Here is a 17,923-nt window from a genome sequence, read left to right as displayed (position 1 = left end):
AATATCAGCTGCCCATTTACCTGTACAGATCCTTGACCTGCTGAATTCCTCCAGCTCCCCGATCAGGAAGGCCCCAGGGCACTGGATAGCAGACTCAACTAATTCCTCTCAATCATCACCCTTCTCCACCTGGCAGAACCTGTGCCAGCTTCTCCCAAACCAAAGATGTACCAATGGACACATAAGCTCCAATTTTCATTGGCTTTGTGAAGCAGTCTGTGTTCCAAACCTAGATTAGCAACACTCCCCAACGCTTTCCCCACTACAATGGTGATTGATTGCATTGGTGCAGCTTGTCAATCTCATCAACTTCACGAGCAACATCCAACTGTAAGTAACATCCCACCCCAAAATTCAACTGATGGTTCATCTTCAATACCTCCTTCCCCTTTCTTGATCTCTCTGTCTTCATCTAAGGAGACAGATTACTGGATGGCATCTTCTACAAACCCAGATTCACACGGTTATCTCCACGACACCTCTTCCCACGCAGTCACTTGCAAGAATGCCATTTTCTTCTCTCAGTTCCTCCACCATATCTATTCTCATGAGTCCTTGCACTTGTACTCCTGCCCCCAACCCCACTGCTATCAGTGGAGCCCTCGTTCCATTCCTCAAACCCCCCCCCCCACCACAGGATCCCATTAGCAAGTACATTTTTCCCCTCTCCACTTCCTGCAGGGATTGCTCTCTCCATAATTCCCTTAAATTCTCATTCCTCCCCACCATTGCTGTTCCAGGCACTTATCCCTGCAGTCGTTTTAAGTGTCGCACCTGCTCCTGCACCACCTCCCTCACCACCATCAGGACCCTGGTGAGATAGTCCCTTAGATACGAATCTATCTTTGTCGCTTATTGCTTCTGGTGTTACCAATGTGGCGGCCTCTACATCGACGAGATCCAATGCAGGTTAGGGGATTGCTTAGTTGAGCAACTTCACTTCCCATTCCAACACTGATATATCTGTCCACAGCTTTCTCCAGTGCCAGAGCGAGTCTAGACATAGATTAGAGAAGTAGTGCCCCATATTTTGCTTTGGATGTTTTCAACATGACGGCATGAACTTTAAATTTTGGTAATTGCTCCCTTCTCCACCTTTTTACCCCCTTCCCCCTAATGAAACTGACCCCCATTACCCTCTTTCCCTCTCCCACCCTCTCCATCTGCCCATGAACCACAAATCCATCTCACTGATTCTGCTCCCTCCTTCTCTTTATTCCATGTTCCACTGTCCTAACAGATTTCATCTTCTTTAGCCCCTTCCATCTATGACCTCTCAGCTTTTTCCATCATTCCCACTCTCTTGCCTTCTCCATCAGCCTAACATTGCTGTCATCTGGATCAAGCATGCAGCTGCTAGTTCTTGCACCGCACCTCGACCCCGTCCCCCAACCCATCTTTTTATACTGGCTATTGCCTCTCTATCTCCAATACAGACAAAGTGCCTCAATCAAAAATGTCCCAGATCTGAGATTGAGGAACAAGACAACGTTTGGCCGATGGAAGCACCAAGCCAAATTGAAAAGATCAGGGTGTCACAGCCGGTGTTCATCTCACTGTTTGGCGTGGTTTACTAGTCTCTGTACTAACCTGAAGGTGTGGCCTGCAGCTAACAGGCTTCTGGACCAGCTGCAGTGATGATTGGCTGCGCGGCTGTGAGCTCACTTTCATGAACCTTAGTTCTGAATGTTATTGTTGTTTACTCTTTACTGTTTGCATGATTTGTTCTTCTGTTGTTGCACATTGGATGTTCGGCAGTATTTTTATTGGGTTCCAGTAGGTTTCCTTGTTTTGTGGCTTCCTGTAAGGAGACAGATCTCAGGATTGTATATTATTCTAAGATGGTGCCAGTGAACCACAGCAATGATAGGCAAGAAAGAGAACTCACAGCACCAGGTTCAGGAACAGCTATTACCCCTCAGCATTAGACTCTTGAGCCAAAGGGGATAATTTCTCTTGTCCCATCACTGAACTATTCCCACGACATATGGACTCCCTTTTAAAGATCCTTCATCTCATGTTCTCTGTATTTATCACTTATTTATTTATTATTATTATTATTTCTTTCTTTTTGTATTTGCACAGTTTGTTGTCTTCTGCACTCTGGTTGATCACCCTAATTGGATGGTCTTTCATTGATTCTATTATGATTATTATTCTATTATGGATTTATTGAATATGCCTGCAAGAAAACCAATCTCAGAGTTGTATATAGTGAGTTATATGTACTTTGATAATAACTTTGAACTTTGAGTATACATATAGTTTGATAATAAATGTACTTGAACTTTGGTTGTCCATGTCCCTACATAGATGCTAAGTTCCTCCTCCTCCTTTGTGTGTTTTTCTGGAGTTCCTGCAGTGATTTGTTTTTAGCTTAACAAAATATTTGTCACTTACACAAGTTTAATTGTTAGTTAAACTGTATGAAGACAGGATTGTCACACATTAATCATTGTCAGCTATTTTGATTAAAGTATTCATTAATTAAATTAATTGCACCACCCAGAATTAATTTACTATTTTTTAATGGGAATAAAGTATTGAAAAAATACTGAACAACTTTTTAAAGAAGAAAATGCTACTTTTTGATTGGTTATTTTCTCCACATGAACAGAAGGATGTCAATTATTTTCAGAATATATATGTATATGTATATATTATGCTGAACTAAAAATGAATCATTGGGAGCTTTATTGCTATTTGCTTTAGAAAGACCTAGTTGTCAAATGGTCAGGAAGGTAGTTCACTAGCAAGACTATTTTATTTTTGTATTTGTGTTGGCTGCCATAGAGACTTATGATTGGCTAAAAACAGCTGCAATGCCATACTCAAATTTGCTGACGACACCACTGTCATAGGCTGAATCAAAGGTGGTGATGAATCAGCACATAGGAGGGAAGTTGAAAATCTGGTTAATAGTGCCACAACAACAACCTCTCACTCAATGCCAGCAAGATCAAGGAGCTGATTGTTGACTTCAGGAGATGGAAACCATGAGTCCATGAGCAAGTCCTTATTGGGAGATCAGAGACAGAGGACATTAGTAGCTTTAATTTCCTGTGGGAGTTGCTGTCCTGAGCCCAGCATGTAAGTGCAGTTATGAAGAAAGCACGGCAGCACCTCTACTTCCTTGGGAGTTTACAGAGAAGTTTGAAAAGTATCTCAGGTTGTATGTGGTGACATATATGTACTCTGATAATAAATGTTTACTTGTACTTTGAGATTTGGCATGACATCTAAAACTTTGCCAGACTTCTATAGATGTCTAGTGGAGAGTATATTGACCGGCTGCATCACAGCCTGGTATAGAAACACCAATGCCTTTGAATAGAAAATCCTACAAAACTTAGCGGATACAGCTCAGTCTATCATGGGTAAAGCCCTCACAGCCATCTACCTGAAGTGCTGTTGCAGGAAAGCAGCAGCCATCATCGGGGACCCCACCACCATGTTCTCTTCTTGCTATTGCCATCAAGAAAAGGGTACAAGAGCCTCAGGACTCACACAGCAGGTTCAGGAACAATTGTTACCCCCTCAACCATCAGGCTCTTCAACCAGAGCTTCACTCAACTTCGCTTCATCATTGAAATGTTCCCACAGCCAATGGACTCACTTTCAAGGGCTCTTCATCTTGTGTCCTTGATATTTATTGTTTCTTTATTTATTTATTTTTCTTTTTGTACTTGTGCAGTTTGTTGTCTTCTGCACTCTGGTTGAATGCCATAATTGGGCGGGCTTTCATTGATTCTGTTATGGTTATAATTCTCTAGATTTATTGAGTAAAATGAATTTCAGGGTTGTACATGGTGACGTATATGTATTTTGATAATAAAATGTACTTTGAACTTTGAACTTCAGAGTGCTGAGGGCACTGAGAATCGTAAGGAGTTTGGCTGCTATCCAGGGCCTGGCCATTATACTGCAGGTGATTTTCCGGTCAATTTCCGACATGGCCAACGTTATGTTCCTGCTCATCTTGATCATATTGGTGAGTACAAGTAAGTAATGATTGTTTCTGTACTGATGCTACTCAAATCACAAATGGCCCAAGATTTCTCCTGATGTTCATTAGATGTATAAGAACTGAACAGAGAATGTTGCAGGGCAGGAAACGTTTATAGAGTTAACATCTCAGGTCCGTGAACTTCCATTTAAAACTCGGAAGATTAAGGATAAGGGATATTTTAAGATGGAATGGAAAATGAGTGGCAGGTGGGGCGAGGAGAAAATCACAAAGGACTAATATTCAAGTCATGGTTGACTATGAGGAAAAGCTTTCCAGGTACTTTGGGAATTGCATGACTCCTCTAGTTCAGCTTGCCTGCCGCATTTCAGGATGCCACTACTCCAACAGATTAATAATGGGACATAAATACCTTTGCCTCCTCACGTGCCTTTTAACCATGCACACATAAGTCTTTGCAATTTCCCACAATTTAAGGAACAGGAGAGCACAACTCATACCCGAGGAACTCAGGAGATCAGTGAGAATCAAGGGAGGAAAAGAAACAAGAATGTTGATGTACCAACAAAGCTGCAGGAACAGCAACATCAGGCATAACAGGGACCATCAAAAGCAGATGGTGTCAGGTGCTGTTGAGAAGCTGACCTCTGACTATTCTTTACGGTGTATCAAATGGCCCTTAAATCTTCATTATACCACTCCTGGTTTCCACTGCACTCATGTGCATCTGTCAGTATGAGACAAAGTCATAACATTAATAATCACTCCTAAACATTCTGATTTCTGAAGTGACCATGGCAGATCAGTTCCTCCTTAACTCATTAGTACCACGCAATCAGAAGCTGCTGAAACCCAGCATTAGCACAAACACGAGGAAATCTGCAGATGCTGGAAATTCAAACAACAACACACACAAAATGCTGGTGGAACACAGCAGGCCAGGCAGCATCTATAGGGAGAAGCGCTGTCGACGTTTCGGGCCGAGACCCTTCGTCAGGACACAACCTCAGTAGTTTACAAGCTTGAGCAGAAGTATTCATGTGCACTCGACCATAGTTCAACATACATAAAAGATATAAATGCATACTCAGATCTTTTATTTCAAGATCAGAATTGTTCAGTGATTCAAAGTGTCTTTCAAAGCTACCTTCTACAATTGTACAATAAATCATGTCAGCTTGATGCATGAAACCTGCAACCAAGCAGTGGATGTTTTACTATAAGTTAATGAAGATTCCAATAAAATGTGAAAGCATTTAAGGCAGGAGGGCTTAAAAAATCTGTTTGATCTTTTAGTATCCTGAGGCAAGTAATGAAAAACAGGATGCAACATGAATTTGTGAAATCTTTATCAGACTTGGTATTCATTTCTAACCATTACTGCACATGGTCTATGATTGACTTGTTAATTGAACAATATCGATATTGATTTATTCTGCGTGGGTTAATTCACCAGAATTCTAAAAAAAAATTCCTTCCATCTGAAAGTTGTTTTTTGGACAGCTGCAAGTAGAATGCTGACAGGGCTACAAAGTGGAATAATGTGGGAGGAAGAATATCGGAACTTTATCTTCACAGTGACAAAATTGAATACACGCTGAATCAGTAGCTGGCAGATCTGGAGTACATGGATGAGTTAAATGGCGAATTTCAGATATCCAAGGACTTTAAGACTGGATGCAGATATAAGAAAGAGTCATCAGCCAACCAATCAATATTAGTACCATTCTCTGTCCATTAAATGTCTTTTGCTGTGTAGTGACTTAGGCAGATGGACACCTAATTATCATGCTCGTGCCACACAAAGAAAACAGAAGGCAGATGCAGCTTCAGTAAATTCTTTAATCTACACACGTGCAGTCAAGGCAACTGAATTAGCTATCAATATCCATCAAAGTTCCTGAGTTGAGGTTATTATATATTTATTTATTGAGATACTGTCCGGCCCTGTAACCATCGATTAAACTCCAGCCTAATCATGTTACAATTTACAATGACCTATTAACCTACCCACTGGTACAACTTTGGACTGTGAGAGGAAACCAGAGCACCCGGAGGAACCCAGGCAGTCACAGGGAGATTGTGCAAACTCCTTACGGGCAGCGGTGGGAATTGAACCTGGGTCGCTGGCACTGTAAAGTGTTGTGCCACCCTATCATGAGCTTCTAAGAATTATATTAATTCCTTTACAAGTGATCACTCAATATACAGAGTGCATATTACTCCCTTCAAAAAGCTGGAATACACCTTTGATTATTACATTGGGAAGTATTATTGGATTCTTATCACTTAAGTAGTTAAACAGAAAGATTTCAGCACACACACACACATATATTTTGAACCAAGAAAATGTATTACAATACATGGCTGTTTTGGGGTACACGCCATTGCTTCTGCATATTGCCTGTCTAATAATCCAAATATATCCCACTCTACCAATCCCTTTTGTCGTACATGTTGCCATTGCCAAGCTAATGGAAAGCTACTCCCTTTTCCTGGTATAGACAGCGGACGCCCACTATTAGCCTTTGCCTTTGAGGGACTGACATCTGACTGCTTGGTGAGTGGATGCCAAGTAGTCAGATGTGGATGCAGTTCAGGTGACTAATGAGGATCTTGCTTGTGTATCAGAGATAAAGATGAAAAGATCTCCTGATGGCAAAACATTTACACACACACACACACACACACACACACACACACACACACACACACACACACACACACACACACACACACACACACACACACACACACACACACACACACACACACACACACACACACACACACACACCATTGATACTGGGATTCTCACAAGACCAGGCAGACATCTATTCTTTGGGCAGCATCTTTCTGATCTCTTGATAGCAGTATTCCTGGACAGTGTTAAGCTGAGTTTGATTAAATCAGTAAAAACATAAAATTGCTGGCAGAACTCAGCAGGCCAGACAGCATCTATGGGAGGAGGTAGTGACGACGTTTCGGGCCGAAACCCTTCATCAGGAGGGTGAAGCATTCTGCCAGCATTTTGTGTTTTTATTTATTTCCAGCATCTGGAGATTCACTCATGTTGCCTTTGATTAAATCAGCTTGTTTCCACAGGGAGTCAGATTTTGAATGAGCTTTTCCTTTCCGTTGAGAAAGATGGAGCCTGATCCAATACTCCCCGCAATGTAGAAGTATCAACAGTTGCTGATACAGATGTGCATGTTATCTCCAAAATGGAAGTATTGGTCTGTTAGCTCTGTTTGACCTTTTGTGCAAGGTTGGAAACTCACTGCATATAATCGTTTTGTGTAACCTTTCTGACTGACTGGACAAAATACCAATGATTTCACTGCACATCTGTACTGTCATTCTCCCTAAAGTTTGCCCTAAGTAGACTGGAATAGAGGGTTGAGGTTATAGTTAGATCAGTAATGATCTTTTTGAATGATGGAGTCAGTTTGAGGGGGATGAACAGTTGACTTCTGTTCTGAATTTGTATGGAGTTTCCTTGTCCTGGTTCTATTTGAATTCTCCAGAAAAATACTAATGTATTCATTCTTCCTCATGCAACAAACGCCTGCCCTCCCCCCACCCAAGTTCTCCCTCACAGTGCCAGTGTCAAAGCTGGTGTTTGCAGGATAATGGTGCAGGATGATCTTTCTCCATGTTGTCTGCTTTGCCGTCTCCTGCCTTTATTTTCAGTAGTTGAAGTCTTCCTGTTAAGCAACAACTAGTGAACGCAAAAGCATGCAAATGATAATACTGTTTGCATTGACCTTTTAATGGAATATAACCAACACACACTGCAGGTGCTTAAAGACCAAATGATCATTTCAATATGGGAAGAAGTGGTGAGATAATATATGATACTTATCATTATTTTCTGTGATAAATTTTTGAAATTGCATCATCTTTTGTCAGCAACGCTGGAGGAACTCAGCAGATCAGACAGCATCTGTACAAATCCTCCAGCATTTTGTATGTGTTGCTTCAGATTTCCAGCATCTGCAGCAATGTTCCCTCTTTGTTTTATATAGTTGCGTAGACCAACCATTTCTCTGAGCATCAAGTTTTTACACAGCACTTTAATAAAACAGATATAATAGAAAATTCTAGCTGCAAGGCGACAAAGGCTATGTTGTAAAGGAGCATTCCAGTTGGTGCACAACTGCACACCAGTACAGCTTAGAGGGAACAGTGAGTCTTTCCATTGTCTGCTCTTCGTCAGCTATTTTCATCACAGATGAGCCAAAAACACTAAGAAGTTCTATGTCTTCAGTGTAACTGATTTTAAGAATTTTTAAGGTGTCTACTAAGTTGTAAAGAGAATTGGTGTTGGAGAGGGCTGTAGAGAGGATCAAAGTTGACATAGAATGATACCAGTATTGGAAATTGGAGGCCCAATATCTGAGTGCACGCAAGAGAATGGAGGTTGGAGATCTGATGTCTGTGAGTTTAAGAGTCCAGGGCCAAAGCCAGGGGTTGGAAGCTTATATGTGTGAGAGAGTGGGAGAGTGAGAAAGGGACTTGTTTTGTTGTGTTGTTGTTGTTGCTGCTTGTCCTGTCCTGTATTATGTGTTGTGTTAAACATTGTGGGCTTGCCGTATTGACAACAGAATTGTGCAACAACTACAGGCTGCCCCAGTATATCCATGTTGATTACTAATACAAATGACTCATTTCACTGAACAGCAATGTGCAAAAGTCTTAGGGACATGTATGGAGCTAGAGTGCTTAAGACTTTTACACGGTGCTGTATATTTTGATGTACATGTGATATATAAATCTGAGTTTAATGCATCTTTATAGCATTCAGGACTTAAATTTGAATGAATTAAATTAATTAGTATCTTACATTTCCCGTATTTTTTTTCTCTCACTTTATCTCCTGATATCTTGGTGATATTTGCCAGTACAGTTTATAGCAACTCCAGATGAGCCTTACTACCCTCGTGTGCATCATTCAATCTTTCCTGGTCTGCACTCTATCATAGCCCTTTCCTTTTGTTCTTTCTGCAGTTTCATTCATAACAAATTCCAGATCTGATGTCTGGCTATCAGCATTGAAAATACAAATCTATTAGGAGATTGATAAATGCTGAGAAACTCATGGAAGTGTTCAGAAACTGAGGGCATAGTCAAGCCTGTACACCTCTGACAGAGATGAGGAAGAATTTCTCTTCTGAAGGACATAACCCCTTAGACTCCTTACCACAGAGAGCTGTGAGGACACTGTCACTCAGGGCTAGGATAAATAGATGCCTGATCAGTAGGAGAATCAGGGATAATGGGGAAATGTCAGAAACGAGGATCTGAAAAACGTTGGATCAGCCCTGATTCTGCTGAATGGTAGAGCAAGATCAAGGGGCTGAATGGCCTAATCCTGTTCTGTTTATTTATGGTTATAACACCATAGACCATAAGACATAGGAGGAGCAGAAATGGGCCATTCGACCAATTGAGTCTGCCCCGCCATTCCTCATGGCTGATTTATTATCCCTGTCAACCCCATTCTCCTGCCTTCTCCCCATAAACTTTGATGCCCTGACTAGTCAAGAACCTATCAGCCTCCACTTTAAGCAACTCACACAAAATGCTGGTGGAACACAGCAGGCCAGGCAGCCTGTATAAGGAAAAGCACTGTCGAAGTTTTGGGCTGAGACCCTTCGTCAGGACTAAACTGAAAGGAAAGATAGTAAAAGATTTGAAAATAGGAGGGGGAGAGGAAAATGCAAAATGATAGAAGACCGGAGAGGGTGGGGTGAAGCAGAGAGCCAGAAAGGTGATTGGCAAAAGGGATACAGAGCTGGAGAAGGGAAAGGATCATTGGATGGGAGGCCTAGGGAGAAAGAAAGGGAGAGTGGAGCACCAGAGTGAGATGGAGAACAGGCAGACTGATGGGCAGAATTTTGCCAATTACCTTTCCAGCTCTCAGCTTCACCCCACCCTCTCTGGTCTTCTCCTATCATTTTGCATTTTCCCCTCCCCCCCACTTTCAAATCTTTTACTATCTTTCCTTTCAGTTAGTTCTGACGAAGGGTCTCAGCCCGAAACATCAACAGTGCTTCTCCTTATAGATGCTGCCTGGCCTGCTGTGTTCCACCAGCATTTTGTGTGTGTTGCTTGAATTTCCAGCTTCTGCAGATTTCCTCGTGTTTGCTTTTGAAACCTCCACTTTAAATGTAGTCACTGATTTGGCTTCCACAGCTGCCGATAGCAATGAATATCAAAGATTTACCACCCTTTAGCAGAAGAAATTCCTCCTCATCTGTTTTAAAGGGATATTCTTCAATTCTGAGGCTGCACCCTCTGGGTTCTAGACTCGCCCACTACAGGAAATATCTTCTCCACACCCATTCTATCTAGGCCTTTCAATATTAGATAGGTTTTAATGAGATCCACACCTCACCTTGGTCTTTTAAATTACAGGGACTACGTGTCCAGGGCCATTAAGTTCTCCTCATATGTTAATTCTTTCACTTCTGGAATCATTCTTGTGAACCTCCTCTAGGCCCGCTGCAATGCCAGAACATCCTTTCTGAAATAAAAAAGGCCGAAAACTGCTCACAGTATTCAGAGAGCGGTCTGACCAATGCCTTATAAAGCCTCAGCATTGTGTTCTTGCTTTTATATTCTAGTACCTTCAAAACGAATGCTAACATTGCATTTGCTTTCCTTACCACCTGGGAACCTTGCACAAGGTCTCCCAAGTCCCTTTGTACCTCTGATTTCTGAACTTTCTCCGTTTTAAGCTTAGTCTACACCTTTATATCTTCTACCAAAGTGCATGACCGTACACTTTCCTACACTATATTCCAGCTGCTGCCTCTTTGCCCATTCTCCCAATCTTATTCCTTCTGCAGACTCCCTGCTTTCTCAACACTACTTGCCCCTCCACCTGTCTTCATATCATCTGCAAACTTGGCCACAAAGCCATCAATTCTGTCATCCAAATTGCTGACATATAATGTGAAAATACCAACTCCTGTAGAGCACAACTAATCACCAGCAGCCAACTAGAATAGGTCTCCTTTATTCCCATTCTTCTGCTTTCTGCAGCTACTACCTGATGTTAGGAACTAATACACAGTTTTATAGTATCGTAGCAGTATTGGTTCTGTATTTCATTTAAATACATAATTTGTTACTCAATTAAATGGTTGGTTGTATTTTTATACCTTTTTAACCATTTCCATGGAACTTCAGCAAATTGGGGAAGCCGCTTAATTGGGCCAAAATGTACTGGTCCCAATGTGTCCCACTTAGCTGGACTCCTCTGTATTTAAAGAGAAATGCATCAGTGGACAATTATTTCAACCACAGCTGTTTTACACACCCATTCAATGTGCTTTTATTGCAGTATAAAGTTTGCAGTTATTACTTTTCACTTGGCTTTCTCAATCTAAAGGATGGGCATTTATCCTTCAGTTATCTCATTCAAGCTACAGAAAATGGTGTTTCCTTTTGCAGGTGTTTGCTGTGTTTGGCGTGATCATCTTTGGTACCTATGTTCCAGATGAATTTGGAAGTTTGGAAAGAGCCATGTATTCATTGTTTGTCTGCATCACGCTGGATGGATGGGTGGAAATTTATTCAAAATTCAAGTAAGTCCCATGTTATATCTGACATATTTCTGTACATGTTTAATTGTGTGTATAACCTAACTTTAAAAAAATATTGGCATTCCAGTATAAAAGTAATAGAAGAATTGAAAGACTAAAGTTGAGTTTATTGTCATAAGCATAAGTACTTGTAAACACAGGTGCAATGCAAAACTTATAGACAGCATTCAGAAAAAGATATATACATTATAGACAACTTTTACAAGAAAACACAATTAGAGCAAAAAAAGTCGGTCTTAGTGCCAAGTTCTCCAAATGGTCATAGTGTTGCTAAACTACAGTGATTAAGGTTTAGCCGTTTGGTTCAAGAACTGAGTGTTGAAAGGAAATAGTTATTCTTGAACCTGGTAGTGTGGGACTTCAGGCTTCTGCACCCACCCCCCCACCCCCCCCCCAGCTTGGCAGTAGCTGTAAAGTATAGATGGATTTTTAAATAATTATAGAAGCTAGAAATCTGAAATGGAATGAAATATTACCAGAATGCTGGTAATATTCAGCAGGTCTGTGGTATCTGTGGGAGAAGAAACAGTGAACATCGTGTGTTAAACACCATAGTAGGAATTGAGAAAGGTAGAAAAACAAGTTAAGGCTTAGAAAAATGCTTAGAAAGGACAAAGAGAATAACTGTGAGCTGGTGGTTGCGTACAGCCAAGTGGTGATGAGTGGGTTAATAGCAGCAGTTGATGTTAATATCAACGAAGGAGTGAGAGTATTGGGAAATGCAGGGCTATTGGACATGCACTAAAGGGAAGAGCAAAACTGAAAGAGTATCACAGGTAAATGACTTGTTGCAGTTCCAACATAGACTAAGAAGGCAAGCTACCTGAGGTTGTAGAATTCAATATTGATTTTGGAAGGCTGTAAACATCCTCAGACAAAAGATGAAGTACCATTCCTTAAGCTTGCTTGAGACCTTTCTGTAAAAGTAGAGGAGGCTGCACTCAGGACAGCAAAGGAGTAGGATAGAGAATTGAAATGTAGGTAGGAAGCTCCGGGTCATTTCTGTGCACTGAAAGTAACTATTCACTCAAGCTTTGGTTTCTGTGGAGTGCAGGAAAGCACATTGTGAACACTGAGTACAGTACACTAGATCTGAAGCAGTCCAAGTGAATCACCGCACTACCTGGGGCTGTTTGGGTCAGAAAATCAAACTGATGGAGGAGCTCTGGACCAACACACACAAAGTGCTGAAGGAAATCAGCTGGTCAGGCAACATCTATGGAGGGAAATGAACAGTCAACATTTCGGATCTTCATCAGGACAGGAAAGAAAGAGAGCTGAGGCCAGTATAAAAGTGTGTAAGCTGGTGTGTGATAGGTGAATCCAGTTAAGAGGAGGGAAGGTAGGTAGGTGGAAAAGAGTTGGGGGGGTTGTGGGAAAAGAATGATGTGAGAAGCTAAGAGGTGCAAGATGGAAGAGGCAAGGGGCTGAAGAAGATGGAATATGATAGGAGATGAATTACGTAGTAGAGAGAGAGATGGGGAACCAGAGGGATGAAGGTGTGGGCAATGGGCAGACAGACAGACAGACATACTTTATTGATCCCGAGGGAAATTGGGTTTTGTTACAGTCACACCAACCAAAAATAGTGAAGAAATATAGCAATATAAAACCATAAATGATTAAATATTAATAAGTTAATCATGCCAAGTGGAAATATGTCCAGGACCATCCTGTTGGCTCAGGGTGTCTGACACTCTGAGGGAGGAGCTGTAAAGTTTGATGGCCACAGGCAGGAATGACTTCCTATGACGCTCAGTGTTACGTCTGGGTGGAATGAGTCTCTGGCTGAATGTACTCCTGTGCCTAACCAGTACATTATGGAGTGGATGGGAGTCATTGTCCAAGATGGCATGCAACTTGGACAGCATCCTCTTTTCAGACACCACCATTAGAGAGTCCATTTCCACCCCCACAACATCACTGGCCTTACGAATGAGTTTGTTGATTCTGTTGGTGTCTGCTACCCTCAGCCTGCTGCCCCAGCACACAACAGCAAACATGATAGCACTGGCCACCACAGACTCATAGAACATCCTCAGCATCGTCCGGCAGATGTTAAAGGACCTCAGTCTCCTCAGGAAGTAGAGACAGCTCTGACCCTTCTTGTAGATAGCCTCAGTGTTCTTTGACCAGTCCAGTTTATTGTCCATTCACATCCCCAGGTATTTGTAATCCTCCATTATGTCCACACTGACCCCTTGGATGGAAACAGGGGTGACCAGTGCCTTAGCCCTCCTCAGGTCCACCACCAGCTCCTTAGTCTTTTTCACATTATGCTGCAGATGATTCTGCTCGCACCATGTGACAATGTTTCCCACCATAGCCCTGTACTCAGCCTCATCTCCCTGTCATGTGGGGGGTTGGAAGGATGAGGTTAAGGGCCAGAGGGATAAGGGAAAACAAAAGGGGGGGTATGACAGAGCAGAATGGTTTCCAGAAGTTAGAGAAATCTATGTTGATGTCTTCAGGTTGGAAACTACCAGGATGGAATATGAGGTGTTTTCCTAATCTGTGTGTAGCTTCAGCTTGATAGTAGAGGAGGCCATTGACAAATATGTCATTGTGGGAATGGAAAGTGGAATTGAAATGGCTGGCCACCAGGAAAGCAGAGAGGGGAGGGGAAGACATGCCTGGTGCTAGGATGCCATGGAGATGATAGAAATGGCAAAGAATAGTATGTTAGATGAAGAGTTTGTCAGCATTATCAACTTCGTGAACCTTCACCCTGCCCTCAAATTCATTGGTCCATCTGCAACACAGCACTCCATTTTCTTGATCTCTCTGTCTCCCTCTCCAGTGTTTAATCTAAGCCTCCTCACACTTGTCAGAATATCCTGCAAGACTAAAGGAAAGCTGAATATTAAAGTATTGTCAGAAGGTAGCCATCGGAGCTGAAGAACATAAGAAGTAGCTGTAAGTTTAGGCTTTGTCTTTGGCTGTACTCCACTTTCCTGCCCTCAAGCATTTATATTTTGTACATGTATTTAAGCATATTAGGTGGACTTTTCTGGGAAGAAGTCAGAATCAGGTTTAATATTACCAGCATATGTCATGAAATTTCAAGACTCAAGGTTCAAAGTACAGTTATTATTGAAGTATGTATGCAGTAGGCAGCTATAAAACGAAGAAAACCATGGAAGCCATACAACACCCCCCATGCACAAAAAAAAACAAATCATCCAAACAGCAACAAGAACATCAAAGCCCCACCCACCCACGCACAAAAGAACAAATTGTGGAAATAGCAACAAAAACATCAAACCACATACCTCAACCACTCACACAGAAAAACAAATCGCCCAAACAGCAAGAAGGAAATTTGTTAAAATTCCTGCTAATCTCAGTATTAATTTGTTTATTACTGTTCCTAAGATCCTGCCCCTTAATTCTAGGCTTCCATAGTAGGGGAAAATACCAAGAATATGATCTTCAAGAGGCATTTACTTTCTGCTCAAGGTGACTTACTCGCATTCTTGACAATAACAACATCAAATGAGGATATTGTTGTCAGCACCCAAACGTTTGGTGACCTGCTCTCTACTTAGCTGAAAATCAGTAACAGCCACAAGGGTACAAAACTCCCGAAGAACTTCCAGCTATAATGTGTTTTTATAGATGGTTCTTTTAAGAACTTGATCTTTTGCATAGTTTTATATTGGATCAGTCCCATAGATACAAAATATTGTTTTACTAATAAGTGCTTACATTGCAGTCATTGAAAAACAATATATTGAAATCATAAGCATGCTACTGCAGAGAGTGTGACTGAGATATCAGAGTACAAACGGTCATGTGTTATATGAACAACACACACAAAATGCTGGAGGAACTCAGCAGGCCAGGCAGCATCTATGGAAAAAAGAAAAAGTTCTCTCTCCCCTCCCCCCACCTTTTAAATCTATTCTTCAGCTTTTTTTCTTTAGTCCTACTGAAGGGTTTCGGCCCAGAACTTTGACTGTACTTTTTTCCATAGATGCTGTCTAGCCTACTGAGTTCCTCCAGCATTTTGTGTGTGTTGCTCGGATTACCAGCATCTGCAGACTTTCTCTTGTTTGTGACTGTATGAGCAATGCAGTATACCACAAATGAAATTATAGCCCTGTATCTTCTAACCTGCATTATGCCAATCAGATAGCATCAGCATTTTTATGACTGGCAAAGCAGCTGTCTTTTCCAGTTTGGGAGGCAGTTTTTTTCATCAGTGATGCTGTCAAATGTGAGCTGTCCCAACTAAATGGAATACTTTGAGGAAACAACAGCATAGGCAAAGGAGAGTCAGTGTATGTTGTTTACTTGGGTCTTTAGAAGGCCTTTGACAAAGGGCCACACTTGATGCTACTAAACAAGTAAGAGCCCATAGTATTACAGGAAAGCATTGATAGAAAATTGGCTGACTGACAAGAGGCAAAAAGTGGGAATGTGGTGGGGGGGGGGGTCTTTTCTGGTTGGCTGCCAGTGACTAGTGGTGGTGTTCCACAGGGTTTGGTGTTGGGACCACTTCTTTTCACATTATATGTCATTGATTTGGATGATGGAATTGATGGCTTTGTGGCCAAGTTTGCAGACAATACAAATGTAGGTGGAGGGGCAGGTGAACGTAAAGAAGTAGGGAGTCTGCAGGACATTGACAGATTGGGAGAAGGGGCAGAGAAATGGCAGATGGAACACACTGTTGAGAAGTATATAGTCATGTATTTTGGTAGAAGAAATAAAGGTCTAGATTGTTTTCTCAATGGGGGAGAAAATTCAAAAATTGAAAGTGCAAAGGACTTGAGAGTCCTGTTGCAAGGTTCCCTAAAGGTTAACTTGCAGACTGAGTCGGTAGTAAAGAAGGCAAATGCAATGTTAGGATTCATTTCCAGAGGGCTAGAATATAAAACAAGGATGTGATGCTGGGGATTTATAAGGCATTGGTCAGGCCACACTTAGAGTGTTGTGAGCAGTTTTGGGCCCCTTAGCAAAGAAGGATGTGCTGGCATTGGACAAAATCCAAAAGAGGTTCACAAGAATAATCCTGGGTATGAGGAGCATTTGATGGCTTTGGGCAGGTAGTCCCTGGAATTTAGAGGGTTGGGAGGGACGGGTTCTCATTGAAACCTACTGAATGTTGAAAGGCCTACATAGGATGATAGATAGATAAATAGATACTTTATTCATCCCCAAGGGGAAATTCAACATTTTTCCAGTGTCCCATACACTTATTGTAGCAAAACTAATTACATACAGTATTTAACTCAGTATAAATATGATATGTATCTAAAATCACCCTCCCAAAAAGCATTAATAAATAGCTTTTAAAAAGTTCTTAAATAGTTTACTAAAGTGCATTGACACTTTAGTATGGACAATGAGGGGATGTTTCCAGTAGTGGTGGAGTCTAGAGGACAAGAGGACACAGTCTCAGAATAAAGGGTGTCCCTAAAGAATGGACATGAGTTGGAATTTCTTTAGCCAGAGGATGGTGAATCTCTGGAAATCATTATCACAGATAAATGTGGAGGCTAAGTCATTGGGTATATTTAACAGAGGTTAATAGGTTATTAATTGGTAAGGAGTCAAAGATTACAGGGAGAAGAAGGAGAATGGGGACGTACAAACACACTGGAGGAACTTAGCACATCAGGCAGCATCAGTGGAAACAAGCAGTCAATGTTTCAGGCTGAGACCCTTCATCAGGATATCAGGTCTTGGCCCGAAACATTGACTGCTTGTTTCCACTGATGCTGCCTGACATGCTAAGTTCCTCCAGCGTGTTTGTACATGTTGATTTGACCACAGCATCTGCAGTGTACTTTGTGTTTAGAAGGAGAATGGGGTTGAGAGGGATAATAAAGATTTCATAATTAAGTGGCAAAGAAACTCAATGGACTAAATAGCGTAATTTGCTCCTGTGTCTTATTGTGTTAAACAGGACATAAATATACTATAGGGTACATCTTCTCTCATTATATAGCATGCATTAAAATTGTTAGAAGTCACTGCAGGGTCTTTCCATAGGATTTGCTGAAAGAATTATCAAATCCTGGATATGTTTGGCCCTTTCACTTAACATTATTTTCCAAACCTTAGACATTCACTAAACTCTGTTCCTTCCAGGGAAACTAATGGAGTGATGATGTATTGGGGTGGAGTGTACCTCTTCCTGTTCCTCATTGGAGGATCTTTTATCCTTGCAAACATAATGGTTGCTGCAGTAACTTCAAATCTGGAGCAAGCAATGTCAAAGGAAGAGGAGAAGAGGCAAACACTGACTGGTGGGTCCCCTCTGAAGACCAAGGTATGACGTGAGCAAAATAACAACTTAAATAACTGTGAAGTAGAATATCCTTGCACCTCCTCC

At 41.5% G+C, this 17,923-nt stretch overlaps 1 protein-coding gene across 1 annotated transcript in view; it reads left to right on the top strand.

Annotated features, from left to right (window-relative positions):
• LOC132383371 (cation channel sperm-associated protein 4-like) overlaps positions 1-17,923 on the top strand; it is a 39,403-nt gene that overhangs the window by 9,762 nt on the left and 11,718 nt on the right. The window contains exons 5-7 of the mRNA XM_059954259.1: positions 3,862-3,991; positions 11,429-11,562; positions 17,680-17,860. Of these exons, the coding sequence (XP_059810242.1) occupies positions 3,862-3,991; positions 11,429-11,562; positions 17,680-17,860 (445 nt within the window). The remainder of the gene's footprint in view (positions 1-3,861; positions 3,992-11,428; positions 11,563-17,679; positions 17,861-17,923) is intronic.

The sequence above is a fragment of the Hypanus sabinus genome, chromosome 30 (assembly GCF_030144855.1).
Source record: "Hypanus sabinus isolate sHypSab1 chromosome 30, sHypSab1.hap1, whole genome shotgun sequence".
Classification (NCBI taxonomy): domain Eukaryota; kingdom Metazoa; phylum Chordata; class Chondrichthyes; order Myliobatiformes; family Dasyatidae; genus Hypanus; species Hypanus sabinus.
The sequence above is the reverse complement of the archived record's forward strand: the minus strand, read 5'-3'. Positions and strand labels throughout refer to the sequence as shown.